Below are 20,730 nucleotides of genomic sequence, written 5' to 3'. Positions count from 1 at the left end.
CGAACACCGCTGGTTTTTGTTCCGCAGCACTCCAACAAGTCAAAGATTCATCAAGGAGTTTGGGGGTTCCTCGCGTTCGCCATGGCAACATGGCTCGCCGTTAGCGTCTACCCACCCGAACTGGAACAAAACCATGACAATGCAGTGGCGGCTGACGACAAAGAAATTAAATAAATAAATGACGTACTATTCACAGATTTAAGGAAGGAATAGGGGATTTCGTCGCGGTTGAGATGGATGGCCGAAGACTCAATAAGGCGAGAAACACGAGTGCAGACTTCACACAATGAGTGGCCTTGATTCAAGAGCGCCGCAAAATCGTCAGATACTACTCACTCTCCGATTGTTTGCACAGCCATACGCTTAGGCCAGGCTCAATCCGTTCTTTCACAGTTTGATAATAATGTTTCGAGTTTGAGGAGTTGTATTTAGCATTAGCATTAAGATTGACATGGGATTCAGGTGAGGAACCGTTTTATACACGGCTTTGGAAAAAAGCCGCAGCAAGAAAGCTGCAGTCACCACAGGTTATACGACATCAACAGGGGAGAGCAACCTAAACAAAATAGCAGCCTAAAATGAAATAATTCAGATCGGGGAACAATTCCCCTTACCTCCAGTCAGACTGTGCTAGCAAGGTGGATTTTATTTGGGTCTGTGTTGGTTAACTAATGAGAGAAACCCCCACAGGCACCTTGGCACAATATCACTGACACTGCAGAACGCTCACCACACATTTTCTCAGTGACGGGTTAAAGAAATGTGGAGGGAGAGAGGGAGGGAGGGAGACCGAGAAGGAGAAGAAAAAAAAAAATCACAATAGTGACATGTAAGAGGGAAGACCGATTAAGGATTTACTTTCAAAAGAGCCGTCATTGATCTTTTTTGATAGACCTGCAATAAATCAAATCAGATTGACTCACATGAGAACCGAGTGTAATCCTTTAGTCAGATCCAGAAGAACTCAAACCAAACCAGCTGTTAATTTAGGCTTTACAAGATAAAGCAGGAGAAATCCTACCTGATGTACCCTAGGGCACAGGCTTACATCATCTCTGTAAAGCAATCAACTTATTGCCAGTTCAGAAAGACAATCAGGAGCGCACTGTGCAGGGAAGGGAGGGAGGGAGAGGGAGGGAGAAAGAGAGAGAGAGAGAGAAAGAAAGGGAGGGAGGCAGGAAGACATTAGCAGACACTGCTTCCCAAAAGGGGTAGAGGCCATGTTTCAAAGTGCTAAGAGAGGCTTAGACAGCGCAATGTTTTGGTTAAAATAGCAAAAATAAAAGATATAGGCTACGATACATTTCCGTCTGGCAGAGACCGAGAAACAGCGAGCGACGCCAAGAATAACTTATTCACACATGATCTTTTTCTGCGAATATTTCAACGTTACTTCCTTATTGCTTCTACAAAGGCTGCGGTTAAGGTAGGAGACGGTGGTGAGAGAGGGAGGAGGCCGTGGTTACGGTGGGAGGTGAGAGCGAGAGTTCATCGCTTTCGTCTCAAGTTCATCTCGTAGCCTGAACAGGTGGCGCAGTGGCAGGGACACACAGGGCCAGATTATCAGCGCCTGATAAACTGCTTTTTAAACACTTATCAGACGCAGCCCGCTTTAGGCCCCTGAGGCCTGGCGATGATTGTTTCCTTTGTTTAGCTTTGCTGGTCAGTGGCTTGTGTCACATATTTCATGACAAAGACCCTTAGAAATCCAATATTTCAGGCAAGTAACAAGTGTTTTTTCTGTAGCTACTGCGGTAGCTTGATTTATTCGTTTCTTTGTTAGCTACTGGATCCATTCACGTTCGTCCATTTCGAACTCAACCTTGCCTTCCGACAGGCGATTCCTGATTATTGGCCTTTAAATTCAGTTTGAATGGTGACTTTGTTCAACGACTTCACAAGCCTTTTGTCACCCTCTCAGCATGTGCATGTCAATTAAAAGGCCATCTTGGCAGGCCTATTCTTACACACACACACACACACACACACACACATACAAAAAGCAACCAAAAATGTTTGAAATCCTTACTGGACCCAACATACCTAAGCGGGTTTGGGCCTGGCGAATGAAATCACAAGACTACTGGCAAGCCCACACACCTCATCCAGAAAACGTACCAAATAAGAACCCCGGAGAAGAATAATTTTTCTTTCCCTTCCGCCCAGGACTTTCCTTGTCACGGAAGCCAGCGACACCTTTGTCAGTTCTAGTTCTAGTTCTAGTGTAGCTGGTTTAATTCAATCTTTCTGTATTTCTGTGCTCCCTCCAGAGAAGACCCGGCCCTCCACTGTCGTGAGCCTGAAGCTCGTTTTCAGAGGCCGGTCCTCAGAAGTTTACCTTCCTGTCCCACCATCTGCGGCTCACAAATTTGGTGCTTTTCTCGAGGCTTGGATTTGCCATAAGTCTCGGTCCCACTTTAATCGTTTCCAGGATTCTCACACTGTTTTCTATGCGGGTCACGACGCCCTGCCACACACACACACAACACGCACACGCGCACACACACACACAAACATTCACACAACACCCACACACACACAGGGTCATTAGCCCCATCTCCTTGCCTTTAATGTTCTGTTAGCCGCTCGCAACAAGATCAAATCTGAAATCCAATTTTGGGGAATTACAGGGGCCTTGGTATTGGGTTTGTTAAGGAAAGCAGAAATAGAGCAGACCTGCATCTCTGGAAACTGTCCAAAGGAACAGGGAACAAAAACCACACGTGAAGCAGGAGTTAAAACAGCAACCCCCAACCCCCCCACCCCCCATCCCGATTCTCCTCTGTTTCGGTGACTGGTCCCAGGGATCAGGGGAGACTACGCCGGCCCGCTCCGCCACCCAAATTGAACTCGAGGAAAAACGAGAGCGGCTACCGTCCTCGCACGCCGTGGACGCGTCTGTGTACGACGACGCGAGGAAAGGCCGCCACAAGCCCCGCTCCGTCTCGCTTTTATTTTTATCCGCTAAACCATTTCCTCTTCCCTTTTTCTTTTTTCGGTTTCGTTTTTTGTTTTGACGAAAACAGCTTCCCTGCTGGCACCTCCTACGACAGCCACAGGGTCACACTTTTAATTACACAGACGGAGTAATCTTACCAGACAGACGGCAAACAGACAGCCTCTCAGCCGCTCGGAGCCCATTTGAATCATTACCGATGTTATTTGCAGAATTACCGCGCGCGCAAAAGCGGCTCGAAATTTGCACGCCGTCTCAAACAGGGGGAGAAACGGGCGGCTCCAGTTTGTCCAATCGTCTGCCGCGGGAGGCGTAGTAGGTGTGTAAAGAGCTGAGAAAAACAGAGAGGTTTAATAATATCGACGCTAAATACACCCTCTTTCTCCTGAGGGATACAGGCCTAGGGTCTCTCCAGTCTAAATCGTCGGTTTAAAAAAAGAAAAACAGTCCGGTTGGGGTAAACCACATAATGGGCTCAGTTTAAAAGTGACGAAAGCGTGCTTCTCTCAAAACGTTTTTGCTCGGCACCGCAGTTTGTTGACTGGGAGCGTCGAGGGCCTTAGTTTTCTCCCACGGTGCTCGGTGAGGTCCGTTCGGCCGCCGCTACCAGGCTCCGCAGCCAGCGGCCTCTGCGAACGATCAGAGCTCGCTTTCTGACATTGCGGGTCACGGGGTCAGAGCATCAAATCGTAAATCACAATCAAGCTCCTTAGCGAGAAATGCACACAGCAGGTAGAGAGAGAGAGAGAGAGAGGGAGAGGTGAGAGTGAGAGAAAGAGAGGGTGAGAAAGAGAGGGAGAGAGAAAGAGAAAGAGAAGGAGAGAGAGCGAGTGAGAGAGTGAGTGAGAGATAGAGAGAGGGAGACAGAGAGGGAGATAGACAGGGAGAGAGAGAGAGAGAGTGAGTGAGAGAGAAAGAAAAAGTGGATGGGGGTGGAACACCCAGAAGGTTCCACAGGATGGGGAGGGGAGGCTTAGCCGTAAAAGTGCGTTCTTCAAATAATAAAAACAAAGCCCTCTCACAAGGTCACGGGGATTGCAGCAACACGGTAACAGGACCAAGACCAAAACCAGAAATCCCTTCGGAGAACACGGCACCTTCTGGCAGCTACCTCGGCACCAGGGGGTTTGGCTGTACAGCTCTCGGACCACCGGACTGAATCTGAAACCTGAAACCGGTCACTTTGACTTGGCAGGAACAGTTTTAAAAAAACAATACAAGAAAAACAAATTAGGGGCCTCACAATGTCCAGGGTTGGGCCCTACGGGCTGGTGCCCATGGGAGGGGGGGGGGGGGGGGGACACAGGGCCAAGGGCCAGTGGGGAGTAATAAATCTAACATTCACAGAGCATCCATCTGGATGGGAAAAAGTCACTGCCATGCAAGATGAATATTTCCCCATTTTGCAAACGCAGGGCTGTGCATTGCAGCGTGATAATGCCCTGCCCGACCAGAGGGGGCGCTGCAGCCCCCCTGGAGACACCTTCTAAATGTCTCTCGACCACAACGCTGAATCAACCCGAGTCAGCGGTTGAACTTAGTTATCACTTTTTCAGGTGCAGTGCCAATACAAAACCCACATTCCCTTATAAGGGCACAGCCTAAGGTCTTTTCCCGCCATTTTGTTTCTGCCACAGAGATTTTAGCTGGACGGGAAAACCATCCAGAGTAAAACTGCGTCATCGTTCCCTAAACAGGGCGGGGGTGAGTGTAGGCTCCGTGGCTTTAAGGTGATCCAGGGGACCGTAGAAAAACCCTCCGAGCTGCTTTTTCGAGGGAGGGTGTGGAATTCCTCCGGCATATGGAGAGACGAGCAGTTGTTCTCCGGAGAGGGTGTGCGAGATGGAGGGCTGGGAGCAGGGGTGTCCTAACGTCGCCGGGGCTTAAAACAAGTTGAGACGCAAGTGCGGGTATTAAAAAAAACGGACCCCGGGGCTCTGGTTGCACACGGTCTGGGGTGGGCATCAAGGCAATGATGCGGCATAACATCACACTTGGCATGTAGAAGACAAAATCGAATCAATCACTCTAACCTTCACACTTAGCAATTTGGCAAGTTTCCAAAAAAAAGTCTGCTTGTCTAAACGAAATTTCAACTTCCCTGGATACAGCGAAATTTACCTGTGACATGAAATGCACAAAACGTGTCCGTGAGGACATTTATTATTTATTCTCTGGTTCCGAAAGATATTGAAAAACACGAGAAATCAATAGATTGACCATGAAGAGTCATCTTCGATTTGTCACTAGATTTTGGAATTTGGATTTTGAACGCAATACAAACAACAATTTACTTATATAGTTGACAGATATCTAGCTATACGTTTACTTCACACTGATTGCTGAATACAAACCTTCATGTTTTGATCAACATTTCAGCTTCCAGTTCATATTTAAGTGCTGACACTAAATATTCTGCAGCACACCCAGCGCTCTAACCACTACACAACACAACATGACACGCTCTAACCATTCTGCACCAAACCCAGTGCTCTAACCACTAAACAATGCAAAATGAAACCCAGCTCTCTAACCACCATACAACAACATGACACCCAGTACTCAAACCACTCCGCTACACAATACGAACCCCAGCGTTCTAACCACTGCGCGACACATCAGGGACTTGCTCCCATTTCCACTCCCTCCTCCGCTGGAACGAGGTGATGAACTCATCTCATCCCGGGCCCCCGAAGCCGGAGTTACAGATCTCGCAACCCCCGGAGCAACCAGCCGAGGTTTTAAAAAAAGATGAGAAGCGGGGAGAGGCTTCTCTCCTTCTCCCTCTCTCTCGCTCTTCCCTTCATGTCATTGTTGACGGTACAAACCCGTACCTCCCCACAGCCAGAAATGAAAAGCCCCCTCGCCACACTTTGTAATCTGCGGCTTTGCGCTGTAATGCGACTCCGCCGTGGCGACCGGAGCCGGCGTATTCGCACGCCGCCGAACGGGTGGCGCTGCGGCCTCACGGTCCTGGCGGCGCGACGTGGGCCAGGACAGGTAACAGCCGGGCGTGCCGGGCGCACGGAGAGAGACCTCCGCATCTCTCACTGCCAACTGACGACGTTCGAGGCAACCGCAGCGTATAAACAGCGGTGATCGAAGTCAGCGCTACTGAACTCCGCGTCCTGTGGGCTGCAGCGTCTGCAGGCGTTTGCTCCTACCGCGTGACGCCACCTGATTTCACTATTTCTTTGACCCGCTTGGTTCAGATAAGGTCATTAGTGAAATCGCGAGGTGTACCGCACTGTCACCGCGGCCTGCAGGACCTGGAGTTGAGTAGCGCTGCTCTAAATCGTTGTGTTAGTACATGGAATATTAAGCTTACTCCTTGAATTTCATATAGGCCTAATGTTTTTTTCCAGCATTAATAATACTGGAAAAAGCATTAGGCCTAGATGCATAGTTGTTTTTACTTATTTACAAGAACCACAAATTGCGTTTTACCCTTAAGTGATATTCCTCTTACCGGTTTATTGCATTTGTAAACACAAAAAGAAGGACTCTACAGTTCATAAAAATATGAACAAACAAAATTAAGTCATGAAGACCAAAACGATGAGGCAATCTCCGAGTAAGGTCTGCAGTGAGCGAGAGGGCATGATTGCGTAATCGCAACTTAATTGTAAGCCTCGTTTGGAGGTTTCAGTCCGAGAACCGGGTCACGGACACCGCTAAGCTAACGCCAAGGCCTATGGAGGGCAGATTCCGGCTCCAGGGAACAGTATGCCGGCCGACAGCTCCTGCTAGTTGGGAAAAGGGGCAAACCCTGGCCCATGGATCCTGTAAATAAAAAACGAGGCCAACATCCCTCTCTGCCTGCTTCCTGCTTCCTGTCATCGGCTCATTTGCACAGAGACTCGCTCTCTCCGCACTCAGTGCATCTTTCTGCCATTTTAGAGCATTTCAGACCACTGCATCCATCTGTATCACTCAGTCACAGGAGAGGAACGGGTAGGGATGGGGGGATGGGGGGTGCCTGAGGGACAGCTTAAGAGAGCCATACTGCGTAACCACCCCCCCCCCCCCCCCTCCTCCTCCTACTCCCCCTGACTAATGCTCCCCAACACTCGTACATCACCCGCAAATTGGCCAAATGAATTAACCACGGCCTCTGCTTAGCGTTACGAGCTTTAAATGGGTTTTCGCTCTCCAGGCCGGCCCAATAATTGCATTTATCCATCTTGTTGAAGTACGGTTTACACTCGCTAACATCTCACCAATTCAGCCCACATTTTCTGCTCCAGTGGTGGGAGTGCGGCGGGGATTTGTCATTGGATCATAACAGGTAATTCAAACAACAATTAGTTCCATGACTGGCCCGTATGTCAACGTCTGTCTGCGCCCCTCTCCTCCACCGCCCCCACCGACCCCGAACCCCCCCCCCCACCCCCAACCACACGCCCGACGCGCGTCGGCTACGCCCGGGTGAGCGGCGCTCACAATTCTTCAATTTCAATCACGGGCAGCAGGGACTGGAGGGGCCTACAGGCCACGGTTCAGACGCCATCCCTGAGGTCACAGCGAGTTAAACGCTGACATATACACAAGCGTACACGCGCATATACACACACATATATACACTCATATACACACACATATACACTCATATACACATACGTACAGACAGACACATGCTCATATACACGTGTACACGTGCATATACACACACATATACACGCTCATATACACATACGTGCCTACACACACGCTCATATACACATACATAGACACACGCTCATATACACATACGTACAGACACACGCATACACACACGCTCATATTCACATACATGCCTACACACACATACACACTCATATATACATACGTACAGACACACACACATACACATGCGTGCATGCATACACACACACACACGCTCATATACACATGCGTACAGACACACATACACATACATGCGTACACACACGCTCATATACACATGCATACACACACATATATACATATACACATGTACATATACACATACATACAGAGAGACACACATACACGCTCAAAATATACATACATACAGACATGCGCATATAGACATATGTACACACACACATGTGCATATACTCATACATACACACATACATGCTCGTATACACACATACACACACATATATACACCCATGTACATATATACATACATAGAGACACATATACACGTACATACACGCTCAAATATACATACATACAGACATGCACATATAGACATACACACACACAAAGTCTCGAACACACAAAGACATACATGCACACGCACACACACACAAACAGTCTTTCCCATTCACTCACACACACACACACACACACACACACACACACACACACACACACACACACACACACACACACACACACACACACACGAGACGCCTGCCACGTGTGCGGTGTGATGGGGGGGGGGGGTCCATTCCTACACTCGTGTGTGTTTGAACAGCGATGCATTAGGCGAACAGAGGCCGACAGAACAATTGAGCTGTGTAAACACAGAGTAAGCTCTCCCTCCTCGGACCTACTCCGGGGGGCCGAGGGCTATCTAAACATCCCGCCATTCCTCCGGCCGGCTCTAATAAACATCACCGGTCTCCGGTCTCCGGCTGCAATGCTTTCGCCACCCGACTTTACAACCGACACACTGAACCACCAACCAGAGCACACAACCAGGTCAGGAGATAACGTCATGTCCCTCACCGACTCTGACTCAGATCAGACTTTACCCACCACAAAACACGCTCTTCTTACGCAAATGGCCAGCTGCCTTCAAAAGTCATTTTGAGAGTTATGAAGATTCCTGAGGTGCACCATCAGACATCAGCTTCCGAATGATGGTACCGGCACAATGACCCCCTTTCCCTGAGCCTGATTAACGCTCTTTGCACACAACGATGAACATAAACATTTTTACAGGGCTTCCTTATATCTCAGGACCAAGGGTCAAAACAAATGTCAAATGCGAAGTTGTTTATTAAACCGGCACACTCTGCATATCCCTGCACCAAATATCTACGGTTGAAAAGATTAAGAGATCAAACTTAACCCTCCTGATTGGTTAAGGGAATCCCTAGCCGGTCTACGGTATCTCCGATTGGCCAAGGAGCTCGCTTGACAGCCTTCGGGTGGGTTGTGAATGAATAAGGGCTCCCTGGTCTGTGGGTGAGCTCTGATTGGATAAATCAGCTCCACAGTCAGGACATGGGGTTATGCCCCTCAATCCTTTATTTTTCGTCACCAGGCCAACTCCCACTGCCACCCAAACATCACCATGGCAGCAAAGACTCAATTCCCAACTCCCCCCCTTCAGATTCAAACCACGTCATTCCACACCTGGTTCCTGGATGGGGACTGATGCTTCACACGCTCCCGGGAATCAATTATTTGGATTCAGGATTCATTCGGGAAAACACAGCCTCCACAACATTCCGCGGAAAACTCGGAATGACGCCAGAACGCATTACTGCCTCTTATTGGAAAACAGAAATAATCCTGTTTTGGGGGTTGGCTAAATTGAGGAATCACTTGCCCTGGCCACACGGTATGTTGTGATCCAGGACATTCAGAGAGCACTCGACCGTCTTCGGTACTTCTGCATGACACATAAAGATTGCGCCTGCTAACACTTTAATGATATCAATAACACTTTTGCTCGATGGATGAAAATAGAAACATCCACTGCCTTTTTTGCTGACAAGCTCGCTCAAGGCATTTTTTTTTTGTGAAACTGCTCGTATCACTCGCAACCCTAATCCACCAGCCCTGTGTGCCTTTTAGCATGCATTACTCTTGTTCGCATTCTCTTCGAAATCCCAAAGAAATCCCACAATTAGTACGTTCATTTATTTTCTGCTTTGGTAAAGCAATCTCTTTCACCTTCCGTGTTGACATGAATTAAGCACCTTGACAAGCAAACAAGATAACGAGCAACTCATTAGCACATGCACACGAGCACGAGGGCTCCTTGGAGGATATTATGCCAAAATTAAAACATTTAATTGGACGATTAAAAATACTTGTCGGATTATGTGACCTTTCCCTCTGTTACAGTGTTGCATTCCTGATACTGTAGTCTGGAACAGAGATTTTCTACTCTACTCGGGTAAAAAAAAAAAAAAAAAAAAACCCAAACAGAATCAAATCTTAAAAACCAGAATCAAAAAGCATCAAATCCTGGCAGGCAGAGAATTTCTACGCTTCAGTATGAAACAAAGGCATGCCTGGGAATATCTGGGAGGGGAAAATGGTTTAAACAAGACACCGCAAATAGAATTCGTATTTCCAAGTAACCAGGAGCTGGTTTAAACATTACCAAAGCATTCTTAAGGTTTCACTGATCATTTCCTTTTTTTTTTTTTTTTTTTTTTAATGGTCCTTTTCTTCACTGGTTAGGAGAGTCTGCTTTCATTCCACACAGTTCCTGCAGTTCACTAGTCAAGTCTACAGTGACACACCAACCAGACAGACCCTGCCCCTTTGAAGGAGGTTCGAGGCCCAACCAGCAACTCTCAGCATTACCATCCGTCCCTTATATGGTGAAGTCACATGCACACACAGACACACAGACACACAGACACACAGACACACAGACACACAGACACACAGACACACCTTTGCATGACAACAGCACAAAATCGTTCTGCACAAAAAGAGAATACTGGTATTGAATCCAAAATAATTCAGTTATTATAACCTTTAAATCATTGCAATCATTCTCCATTAAAGTGCTCAATCGCTACATTCGAACGCGCAACTGGAAGCAGATCTGCTGAACTGCCAAACCGGCAGGCTGGCCAACAGGAGCAAGGCTGCACTCTGCAGACACGCCGAATCCTCCCCCCCACCCCCCCCCCCCCACCCCGACAAGGTGGAGTCCAGAGATCTACCCGCTGCCCCACACCGTACCCACGTTCCAGGGGAAGATCGGCCCCAGCGGCAGTGCCCAGGGCTGACCGTCAGCCGGCACTCTGGATTGACCCCAGCCCGCTCGAATCCAAACACAAGCTTCGGTCCTCCGCCCTCAAACAATGCTATCCTTTGAGGTTTTTTTTATTTTGTATTTTTATTTTTTGTTAAGGTGGTGGTGGTGGGGGGGGGGGGGCGGTTTGGTTGGGTCCTTACATCATTACCGAGAGCAAGACGAGGCGGAGGCGGAAGGTTTTCGGAGAATTTACCGAGGTGAACGGGCGAGGGTTTGGGAAAGAAGTTGAGAGGAAACTCCAGCCATACACGTCGCCCTCCAGTCGAGCCCAGCGATAGACGTCGCCTCCCCCTCGACCCCCCCCCCCTCTAGAAACACCCCTGCCGTTTAAAAAAAAGAGGGAAGAGAGATAAATGCAGCCCCGGAAGGCTCCATTGTTTGGACAACTAACCGCGAGCGGCCTCTGCTCTCATTACGGCAGCATTAGCGCCAATTACGCGCCTCGTTCTGGCACCTAGAGTCCGACGCCAGAGAGCCTCCGTAGGATGGAACAGTCACGCAGTTCATCGGGTTTCATGCTCTTACACTGTCCGTCTGTCACCCGCTTTCTCCCTTTACGTTTCTCAACTATGCATTGCTGCTAGATGTACACTCAGTGAGCACTTTATTAGGCATGTATTACACTTATTTTTATACTTATACTGCTGTAGCTCATCCACTTAAGAGTTATGATGCATTGTGTGTTCAGAGATGCTCTTCTGCATACCACTGTTGTAATGTGTGGTTATTCGCTTTACTGTCACCTTCCTGTCAGCTTTCACCAGTCTGGCCATTCTCCTCGGACATCTCTTTTTTTTCACCATTCTTTGAAAACAGGAGACTAGTGTGCATGAAAATCCCAGGAGATCAGCAGTTTCTGAGATACTCAAACCACCCTGTCTGCCGCCAACAATCATTCCACGGTTAAAGTCACTTGGATCACATTTTTTCCCCATTCTGATGGTTCATGTGAACATTATTTGAAGCTCCTGACCCGTATCTACATGATTTTATGCATTGCACTGCTGCCACACAATTGGCTGATGAGATAATTGCCTGAATAAGTAGGTCTAATAAAGTAAATATGTTCCTAATAAAGTCCTCGGTGTATATAGGTGGGAGGCTAAATATACTATATAATACACACATTTTATATGTACACTGTAGTGTACACACATATATACATACAACCAAATGCATTCGTCACACACACACAGTTATGGTACATGTATATGGATTTATATTTAAAATAAACGAAGTCATTAACATTGTCATTCATATTGGGATTAAAATGGCCGTACAAATTACATCTCATGAGTTTCCAGTCCCTGTTACATGCTCACCAGCGCCCGAGCATGATTAAAAGTCACAAAAAGGGGTTGTATGCCCTTCCAAAACACACGTCAACCGCTGAAAAAGACCAGCTTCATCTGAAGATCTCGATTTCTGTGCAGGGCATTTAACAGCCAATTCAAAACTAAAAACACTCCCAAGGTCATGACAACCAAAACATTCTCACCACCCAATTAAACGCGAGCTCGGTATGGTTGAAATCCATTGATTGGCACAAAAAAAGAAAACAAATAAATAAATAAATGTGGCCACGCACATAAATGTCACTCCACAACAATCCAGTCGCTTCAGAAAAGTTCATGCAGGGGTCTGTGAAATTCAACAATTTCAAAAAAACAAAACAACAAACAAAAGAAAAAACAGCATTACAGCTCCTAGACCAGAGCCTTCATACAGCTGACCTTCCACAAAGCATAAACAAGTTTTCTTACAGTGAATAGTTCAGTACAGTGTGTAAGACAGATACTGGCATTTTGGCAAATGTGTATTTCCATGTTTATTACCAAGAGAATAATTCTCTTCACCAAAGCTTTACCAATGGAATAACCAAAAGATATTTTCTAATTTATCATATCTATGACATTTAACAAAAAACAATATTTCTACTGCTACATAAAAAAGGAAAGGAATGCCTTCTTTATCCTGAAATCTGAAGTTCTGCGCACCTCACAGTCGACCCCCCCCCCCCCCGTGAATAATTTAATTTCCATGTTTTGAGCTGCCTCACCATGTGGGCCAGTAGCCTATATTTAACAGATGACAAAAGTTGCATTCCAGATGTACAGAGTGATCTTTGTGTGAAGCATTATGGAAATGCATTAGAGACCCCAGTTCGACACAGCTGCTAAGCTAATGGCCGTGTGTGTGTGTGTGTGTGTGTGTGTGTGTGTGTGTGTGTGTGTGTGTGGAGAGAGAGAGGAGATATTCAGTCACAACTTGACTCACCGAGTCTCTTTCCTCGCTCACACAAGCACACGCACACAAAAATGCAGACATAATGCAAACACGCGTGCACACTGGAGGCACAAGAACACAAAAGCACAAGCGGTTCTGACTAACTGTTAGTGCACACAAGTATCCAATTTCATTTTCCATTTCTAGCTAAGAAAGAAAAACACACCAACACATATTCTATAATGAGGCCATAAATGGATTTTAAAGCAAGGTTATGTATGACTTACTTAACTATCTGCTACCAGCTACGATGCCTTATTTATGGCAACTTCCAATAAAGATTCTTTACATATTAGAACAAACCCCATTTGTTGGAATGTACTCTTATTAAAATTTCATCAATGATTATGGGCCAGCAATAAATAAATGAACAAATGAATTAATATCACAATTCAAATATGAATCACCCATTCTTAAATTAAATCTAACAGGAAGTCATTGTCCGAAATAAGAAAGGTGAAAGACGGCTCTCTCTCGAGAAGACACCTGGCCTGACGACACTGGAGGCTCGGAGACAGAGGCAATGCAAATGGAGAGAAGCTGCGAGTCCGAGAAAACGGCAATAACCGATCGTCACATGCTTTCAAAATAACTCAACCGGCCAATATCATCAACACCAGATAATTAAGCCCAGCTTTGGGGAGGGGGGGTTGGTTTGGGGGGAGAAACCCCCGTAATCTTGGTAAATATTTACAGCACAAATCTTTTCCACTCGATCCCCAGAGCTCACAAAACATTACTGTACTCTCCACATCTGCAATTCATTGACTTTACAATTTACCACATGTCGTGATGGGAGAGGTCTCGACTCCATCTGAATCACTCCACAAATATGCCAGTGATTTACAGTCTTAAAAACTGTAGGCCGACTTAGCGCAACTCCACGTCTCCTTAACGTTGCTCCTCATCGCCAGCGCTAGAACAATTACAGTTTGCGCTAATTAAGTTCAGAAAATATGCTGCGCGCCACTAATGCCAACCAGGCCTCACGTATATTTTAACGGTGCCAAACTTTAGTCCTGAACTTAACTCCCTCAAATCCAAACCAGACTGCAGTTTTTATGGGTGTTTATCAAGTTCGACAAAACAGACGAGTCTCTTTCCTTTTTGTTTGCAGGCTGCAATGAGAAAATGGAGGAAATGAGAGGGGGGGAAAGTGCAAGCGCGTAACAAACGGACTCGGGCCGTACGTCGTAAACAAACCGCAATTTGCAAAACAAAAGGATGTCAACCTTCTAAATAAACCCTGCGTGTATTTTGTGGCGGCCGACACAGAACGGCACAATGCCTGCCCATTAAACTCCCCACGGGCGACAATTAGGAGTCATTAACATGTAAAGCCAATTTGATAAGGTGTAGGCCCTCCCTGAATCTTATTCACCTCACGGGCGCAAGGCATTCAGACAGGCAGCACTACACACATAATCCATACGAGCTCCATTGTTCCGTTTATCCCCCTAAATTAAAGAGAGAGATACCGTCCTCGTGAATTATAGACGAAAAAAAAAAAGATCTCTCCAGACGGGCTTTTAGACCAGGCGTTACAGAAACACAATTGCTCTACCTCGAGCTAAAACAGATTTTTAATTCAGCTCTGACAACAAATAAATAACTATACAATATGCAGTCTTTCCCGAAGCAAGTAATATACTTAATTCATCATTTTCTTTCTTTTTTTTTTTCCCCCCTGACAAGCAGTGTTTTTTTTCTCAATGGAAGCAACTGTGAGAGAAACCAGATACAAACCAAACAAAGAAAAACAACTCTATTGTCTCAGCGAGACAATGTCCTGCGAAATCTGCTCGGAATAGGCCGCAGTTTGTTTTGTTTTTTTTTCTCTCCCCGCAAAGACCGAGTTTTTCTATTCTAAATTGAGAACAGTGTTTGGGTGTCGTGTCGTTTTTTTAGTTTTTTTTAGTTTTTTTTTTAACTGCTGGTAATTACATGTGGAAAGTGGAGGGCAGACGCGGAGCGGGGGGCATTACGAGGGCCCGCTCCGGCGTCGGATATCTCGCCGTTCGCGAGTCTGGGCCGCTGTAAATAACTCCTGCGGATTTACGGCCGGCAGTAATTCGCCGGGGCGTGATCGTGGGCCCCCGCGCGTTTCTGTGCGCAACCTGCTGGCGCGCGCGTTTCACGCCTCCAGCCACGGACGCTACGCGGCGGCCCGTACCCCCGCTGCCGGCCGCTGCCAGCGCACATGGGGGGGGGGGGGGGGGGGGGGGGGGGAGAGAGAGAGAGAGAGAGAGACGGAGAGAGGGAGGGAGAGAGTGGAGCGGATGTCAGCCGTGCGGTTGTGGCAATGTGAACCTGCTCTGACCCACAAGACTTTTGGAGGGGGAGTGGGGGGGGGGGGGGTGGTTGAGTGGCAGGGTTGGATGGTGTGGGGCAGGGGTAGGGACGGGGCAGGGGGGCAGGAGGAACTGGGTGGTGGTGGGGGGGGTACTCTGGATATGATTTCATGTTAAACTGGTAAACGATACCAAATTATAAAGCACTTCAGACTTCAGGTAGTTGGAAAAACAAACTATGCGTCGTTATAGCCCTCCGAGGTCATACAAATTAGACAAGCTGTCAACCCCCACACACATTCATATAATATTCATATATATAATTCATATAGTATACATATATACAGCAGGTATGTTGTGTGTACGTGCGCTAAGGTACACATCACATAGGGGCTATATACTTTTTTTTGTTTTTAAAAAAGTGAATGCTATGCACGAAGAAGCATGCTTAGCCCAGCCAAAGACCATCAAACTAAAACAACACGGCGCAGCCAGAGTAAAATAGGACAATTTTCCTTTCATTCACAATTTACACTGTGCGCACACGACCCACATTCTCCTACGAAGAGGACATGACCAAGCTGATTTTATTTTAACCTATGTGAAAAACATGTTTGTGTGTGTGTGTGTGTGTGTGTGTGTGTTTTCCAGGAGGTGAATGAATGAATGACATTTCTCCCTTGGGTTAAACCGAACCAGCAAAAAGCCAGATGAACTATTATGCAATAAAACTAAAATTCATTTGAGAGGGAGGCAAGAGGTCTTCCCGCGACACGTCTATCGGACAGACAGTAGAAACCACAACTGAAAGGAACAGAGTCTGGCCGACTCCTGTAAGCTATGCATAATACAACGCTTAAGAGCCAACAAACGCTTCGGAAAACCGTTCTACTCGCTGTGGTGTTTGACCCATTGTGTTTGCGACCAAACAGACGCGCAGTCAATGCCCAGATAAAATATTTAGAATAAACTAAGTAATGCATTATGAAAACAGCAGTTTGAGCTTTAAAGCCTCAATGGTTTCACACCTAGTCTATTTACAGGGGTGAACAATATGGGAGATTACATGTGCAAACAGATTCATGGATTTACTAACAATGCAAAGTATTGACTGGAAGGCACCGGTCTTAAAACACAATTGCAATTTTACATTTATTAAATATGCTACACCAGGATGTATTCAAATTGCAATGCAATCTTGGACTGAAAAAAATAGGCAACATTAACATACATTTCCTAACATACAAGTGTGTCCTTAAACTGGTGTTCACTTCAAACAGGACTAAAAAAAATAAAAAAATAAATGGATAAATAAATGGAATGTGAAATATACAAAGACAAAGAACTAAAAATACCCAGCAAATACCATCCCACCGTGACTGCTGTAGTCTGTACGTTGTAACCGACCAGTCAATCTGACAGAACACACGACGGTCTGTGCTTTCATCGTAGACTCGAGCTGACTGCTATTCTATTTAAAAATGCACACAGAGCAGACGCTAAACAGTGAGCGATGGCAAACATTCTCCAGAACTCTCGCTGCATTTCATGCTTAGCACCTGAATGCTTTTAAAAATGGAGGAAGATCACTGCCGTGCACAAATGTACCGAATTCAGGCCATGTGCAAAGATATGTGACATTTGAGAGCGCGTGCACATTGCCATGGACATACACAGTACAATGCAGGCCTATTGCACACACTCTTTTCAGTAAGCACATTATCTGCAGATTCAAAGCCAAGGTTTGTCCTTTTTTTATTGTAAAAAGGAATGAAACCTTCTGCAACTCTCATACAGTTATTACAATTAGAGCCCTGTCTCTCAGATTAGCTAATAGCAGCCTTGTGGTGAAAACAAACACACACACACACACACACACACACACACACACACGGCATGTTTGTGTGTGACACCCTACAAACAATGGCTTATGGGGAGGAAGTAAACACTACAAGCCAGCAACAAATAAAACAAACCACACAACAAGATTAAATATGTCACATTAATAGCACTTGTAGGTGGACAAAAAGATACTATAAGACACTCTGTTTAAACTCTATAAACCAAATCAATGATCAGTAACCTTTGCTTACATTACCAGTTTAAAAACCTATATACGTTTTGCCTTTGTGCACCTGGATTTTCCAGAGTCTGTAAAATGTGTACGTTCTTCCTTATTTTTTTGCAAACATGTGCACAGCTAGAAGGCCTGTTCTGATATTTAGCCAAATTATCTTACAATAGCAAAACATCATGTAATGTCTGTTGTCACAGAAACCAAGTCAAACAAATTATAAGACCATCATCAATTTATTAATTACTTTCTATAACACACCATTTCATGACAAATAAAAAAATGCAAATTATGAATTAGGTGGTAATAGGCTATTCAAAATATAAATTGAAAAAAACGCATTTCTATATGCAAAAGTGTGGGGTAAGTAGAATAGTTCACGATGTCTCATCGTTGCTCTAGCTCTTTAATACGACATGACAGCTCGGGAAGCCGGGACTCGTAATTACAAACAAATTGAATAAAAAAAACAGTAGGTTTAGAAAATTGCCCCCCATGTGCAGTTATATTGCCCCACTGGGACTGGTATTTGGTGGAGGGTAAATTAGTATATATGCATAATTACACAAGCTGAGGACTGAAAACTATTTCTGTGTCTTTACTGAACTACAATTTACGACAGCTTATGATTACGTGCAATCGTTTAAAAAGATAAATATACTCGTATTCTTATGTCTATTATATACCATCAGACAATGTTAATTGTGATTAAAATAATTAAAGCATTTCTGACCGCTTGTTTACTCCGTATGTGACAACCTACCCGTTACGAAAAAAATAATAATAAAAAAAAAATTCTTTTTTTTGCCTATTACAAACGTTTTATTTTGTCGTTATAATGAGGACGCTGAACATTTATAAATATGAATTCATAATGACAAGCGTGTACATATATTTACCAGAGCAAAAGCATATCGATTTAATTCATTGACTAATAAAATTGTTTTTATTAATGCTTTTTTCGATTTTCCCGAGTATAAATAAAAGATACAACATTCCAATAAGACACGTGTGTATAACACGCTTAATTAAAAATAAAATACAACGTTCTTCAGAGAGGTGGTACCATCTGTGCCAGAGAAACGCTTGGCACAACTGCACAAAATTACATGGGTCGTCTTAACATGAATTTAGAGGAGAAACTATGATGTTTCAAATTCCCTTTATTTAAGTTACACTTTCGTAGTTGAGAGAATTTTGATTTGTAGGAGGAATAATAATACTAACAATAATAAATGCAACGATTGCTAAACGTGTTAGATAAAATAATATAACAGGATGACTTGACAAATCCAACAAAAACCATAAATTGTTATTAATCACTTCAGCGTAAATTAAGTGTAGCTTTACGATTATTGTATTATGTATAGCTAGTAAAACAATTGCGTGCTTGTAAAATAACAGCCTGCCTAGTCACATGCAACCCCAAATAGAAAAGGCAATGGAAACGCGCGTTCGCTTCGGCGCTGAAAACTGTTCACTCAGCTACGCGCACATAACACAAACACACATAGCTAGCTAGCTAACTCTCCGTACGTGCCATTATACTGTACTTGAAAAGTTGCGAAACTTTTACTTTAGCTAGCTAGCTATATTAATAGCTAACATACCAAGCTCAGAAGGAAGCAATGCTTGAATAACAACACACTGATTTCAAATGCGTGTCTCCTTAAATGTACATAAACAAACATTTAAGTAAATTAACTTACTGTGCGTGCTGTTGGAGAAAGTGATCCGTTTGGAAGGTAGGGGCTTGTAAGATCGGGGATCATTATAAATGGATAACCCGGGTACGGAGGGCTCTTGAACAAACCTCCATCTTGCCTTTTCGCAGCTAACATGGCGGGGGAAAAGAAGAAAACTTTTGTAAGTGCCTTGAAAAGTTTTTAAGCGTCTGAGAATCCGTAAGGATATCCACGACACGCTTACATTGTACAATACTGTAAAAGTCCCCGAGACAGACCGTGAAGAAAAACGAGAAACTCACCCTCCTCTAAACTTTCTCTGGTTTTGTCTCTGAAAGTTTCGGATCTAGGCGGAGGCCGTCTTTCCGCCTTGAAATGCAATGAAACACAAGGTTTGCATTAAAGACGTATAGCGCAAACGGTAATGTTTCGATCGTGCGAAGGCGGTTTCAACACAAAAAAACACACATTTAGAAAAACGTAGCATAGTGAACTAGGTTGGACAAATGACCCGGTTAATTTCCCACTTACCTCTGAGTCCGACGAACTGTTTTGATTCGTTTCTGATTCGTTTACAAGAGAAGATTTGACATCTGCTAAATCCCTTTCTGCCGAGGAGTTCTCCGAAATTTTTTCCTCCTGTTCCCCTTCGTCTTTGAAGGAGATCATTTCATCGTTCGCTCCCAGATCGTCCCCTCCACCGCCGTTGAGCTGCGGCATTTTCCCGAGCAATTTTGGGGGGCAAAAACACAAAGTTTTTAAACCCTTGATCTTTGTGATCCCGAATCCGAGCTAAAGTTTAGGGTCTGTATTAGCGTTTTCCAAGGACTGGCGGTTTGTACAAACTAAAAAGAGGGGAATCTTGGCAGAAAAAGGAGCCGGAGATGGAGCTGAGCCGCTCGGATTGAGTGAGTTGAAGTTGGTCGGAGTGGTTTTCAGTTCAAAGGCGGCGCTGATTGACAGATAGAGAGGGATGGAAATAGACTCTGGATTCGGGATTATTGACAGGGAGAAACACACAGAAACTAATGAGATTCAAACAGGGAGGGACTTCAAGTGACGTTTTCATAAATAGAGAGGGGCAGGAAAGCATAGGAAAAAAACGGCTTGAGGAAGCCGGAGCACGACTGTGCCCTCTGAAAAGCGAGCGAGGAAGAGACAGTTTTGAGAGAGGCAGGAGAGTTAGCTATCCAGATAAGCGGTTCAGATCAGTGCCAAAAACAGAATAGTCGCAAAATACTATAATCCATTGCGAGGATTACATATTTGGGCGGTATCTGTGTCCCACAGTTATTTTTTCACTTCCTCATTTTCTTAAGTTTCAATGGAGCTCGTTGTCAAACGTTCTAGCATTAGCTAGCACTATTTGACTAGTTTTGTCACGGATGGCTTAAAGTTTACACGTTCTGTTAAATACGTGGTTTGCTCGCTCTGAATATATTATACGTGACATTTTA

At 45.1% G+C, this 20,730-nt stretch overlaps 1 protein-coding gene across 18 annotated transcripts in view; it reads right to left on the bottom strand.

The window, feature by feature from the left end:
* tcf7l2 (transcription factor 7 like 2) overlaps positions 1–20,471 on the bottom strand; it is a 110,393-nt gene extending 89,922 nt beyond the window's left edge. For all 18 annotated transcript variants that reach the window (XM_061223782.1, XM_061223828.1, XM_061223819.1 and 15 more), the window contains exons 1-3: positions 19,805–20,471; positions 19,576–19,642; positions 19,298–19,422 (exon numbers count right to left, since the gene is read on the bottom strand). In XM_061223782.1, the coding sequence (XP_061079766.1) occupies positions 19,298–19,422; positions 19,576–19,642; positions 19,805–19,993 (381 nt within the window). In that variant the 5' untranslated portion in view covers positions 19,994–20,471. The remainder of the gene's footprint in view (positions 1–19,297; positions 19,423–19,575; positions 19,643–19,804) is intronic.
* Positions 20,472–20,730: the final 259 nt, after the last annotated feature.

Source organism: Conger conger, chromosome 2, assembly GCF_963514075.1.
Source record: "Conger conger chromosome 2, fConCon1.1, whole genome shotgun sequence".
NCBI classification, from domain to species: Eukaryota; Metazoa; Chordata; class Actinopteri; order Anguilliformes; family Congridae; genus Conger; species Conger conger.
This window is presented reverse-complemented; position numbering and strand designations above follow the sequence as displayed.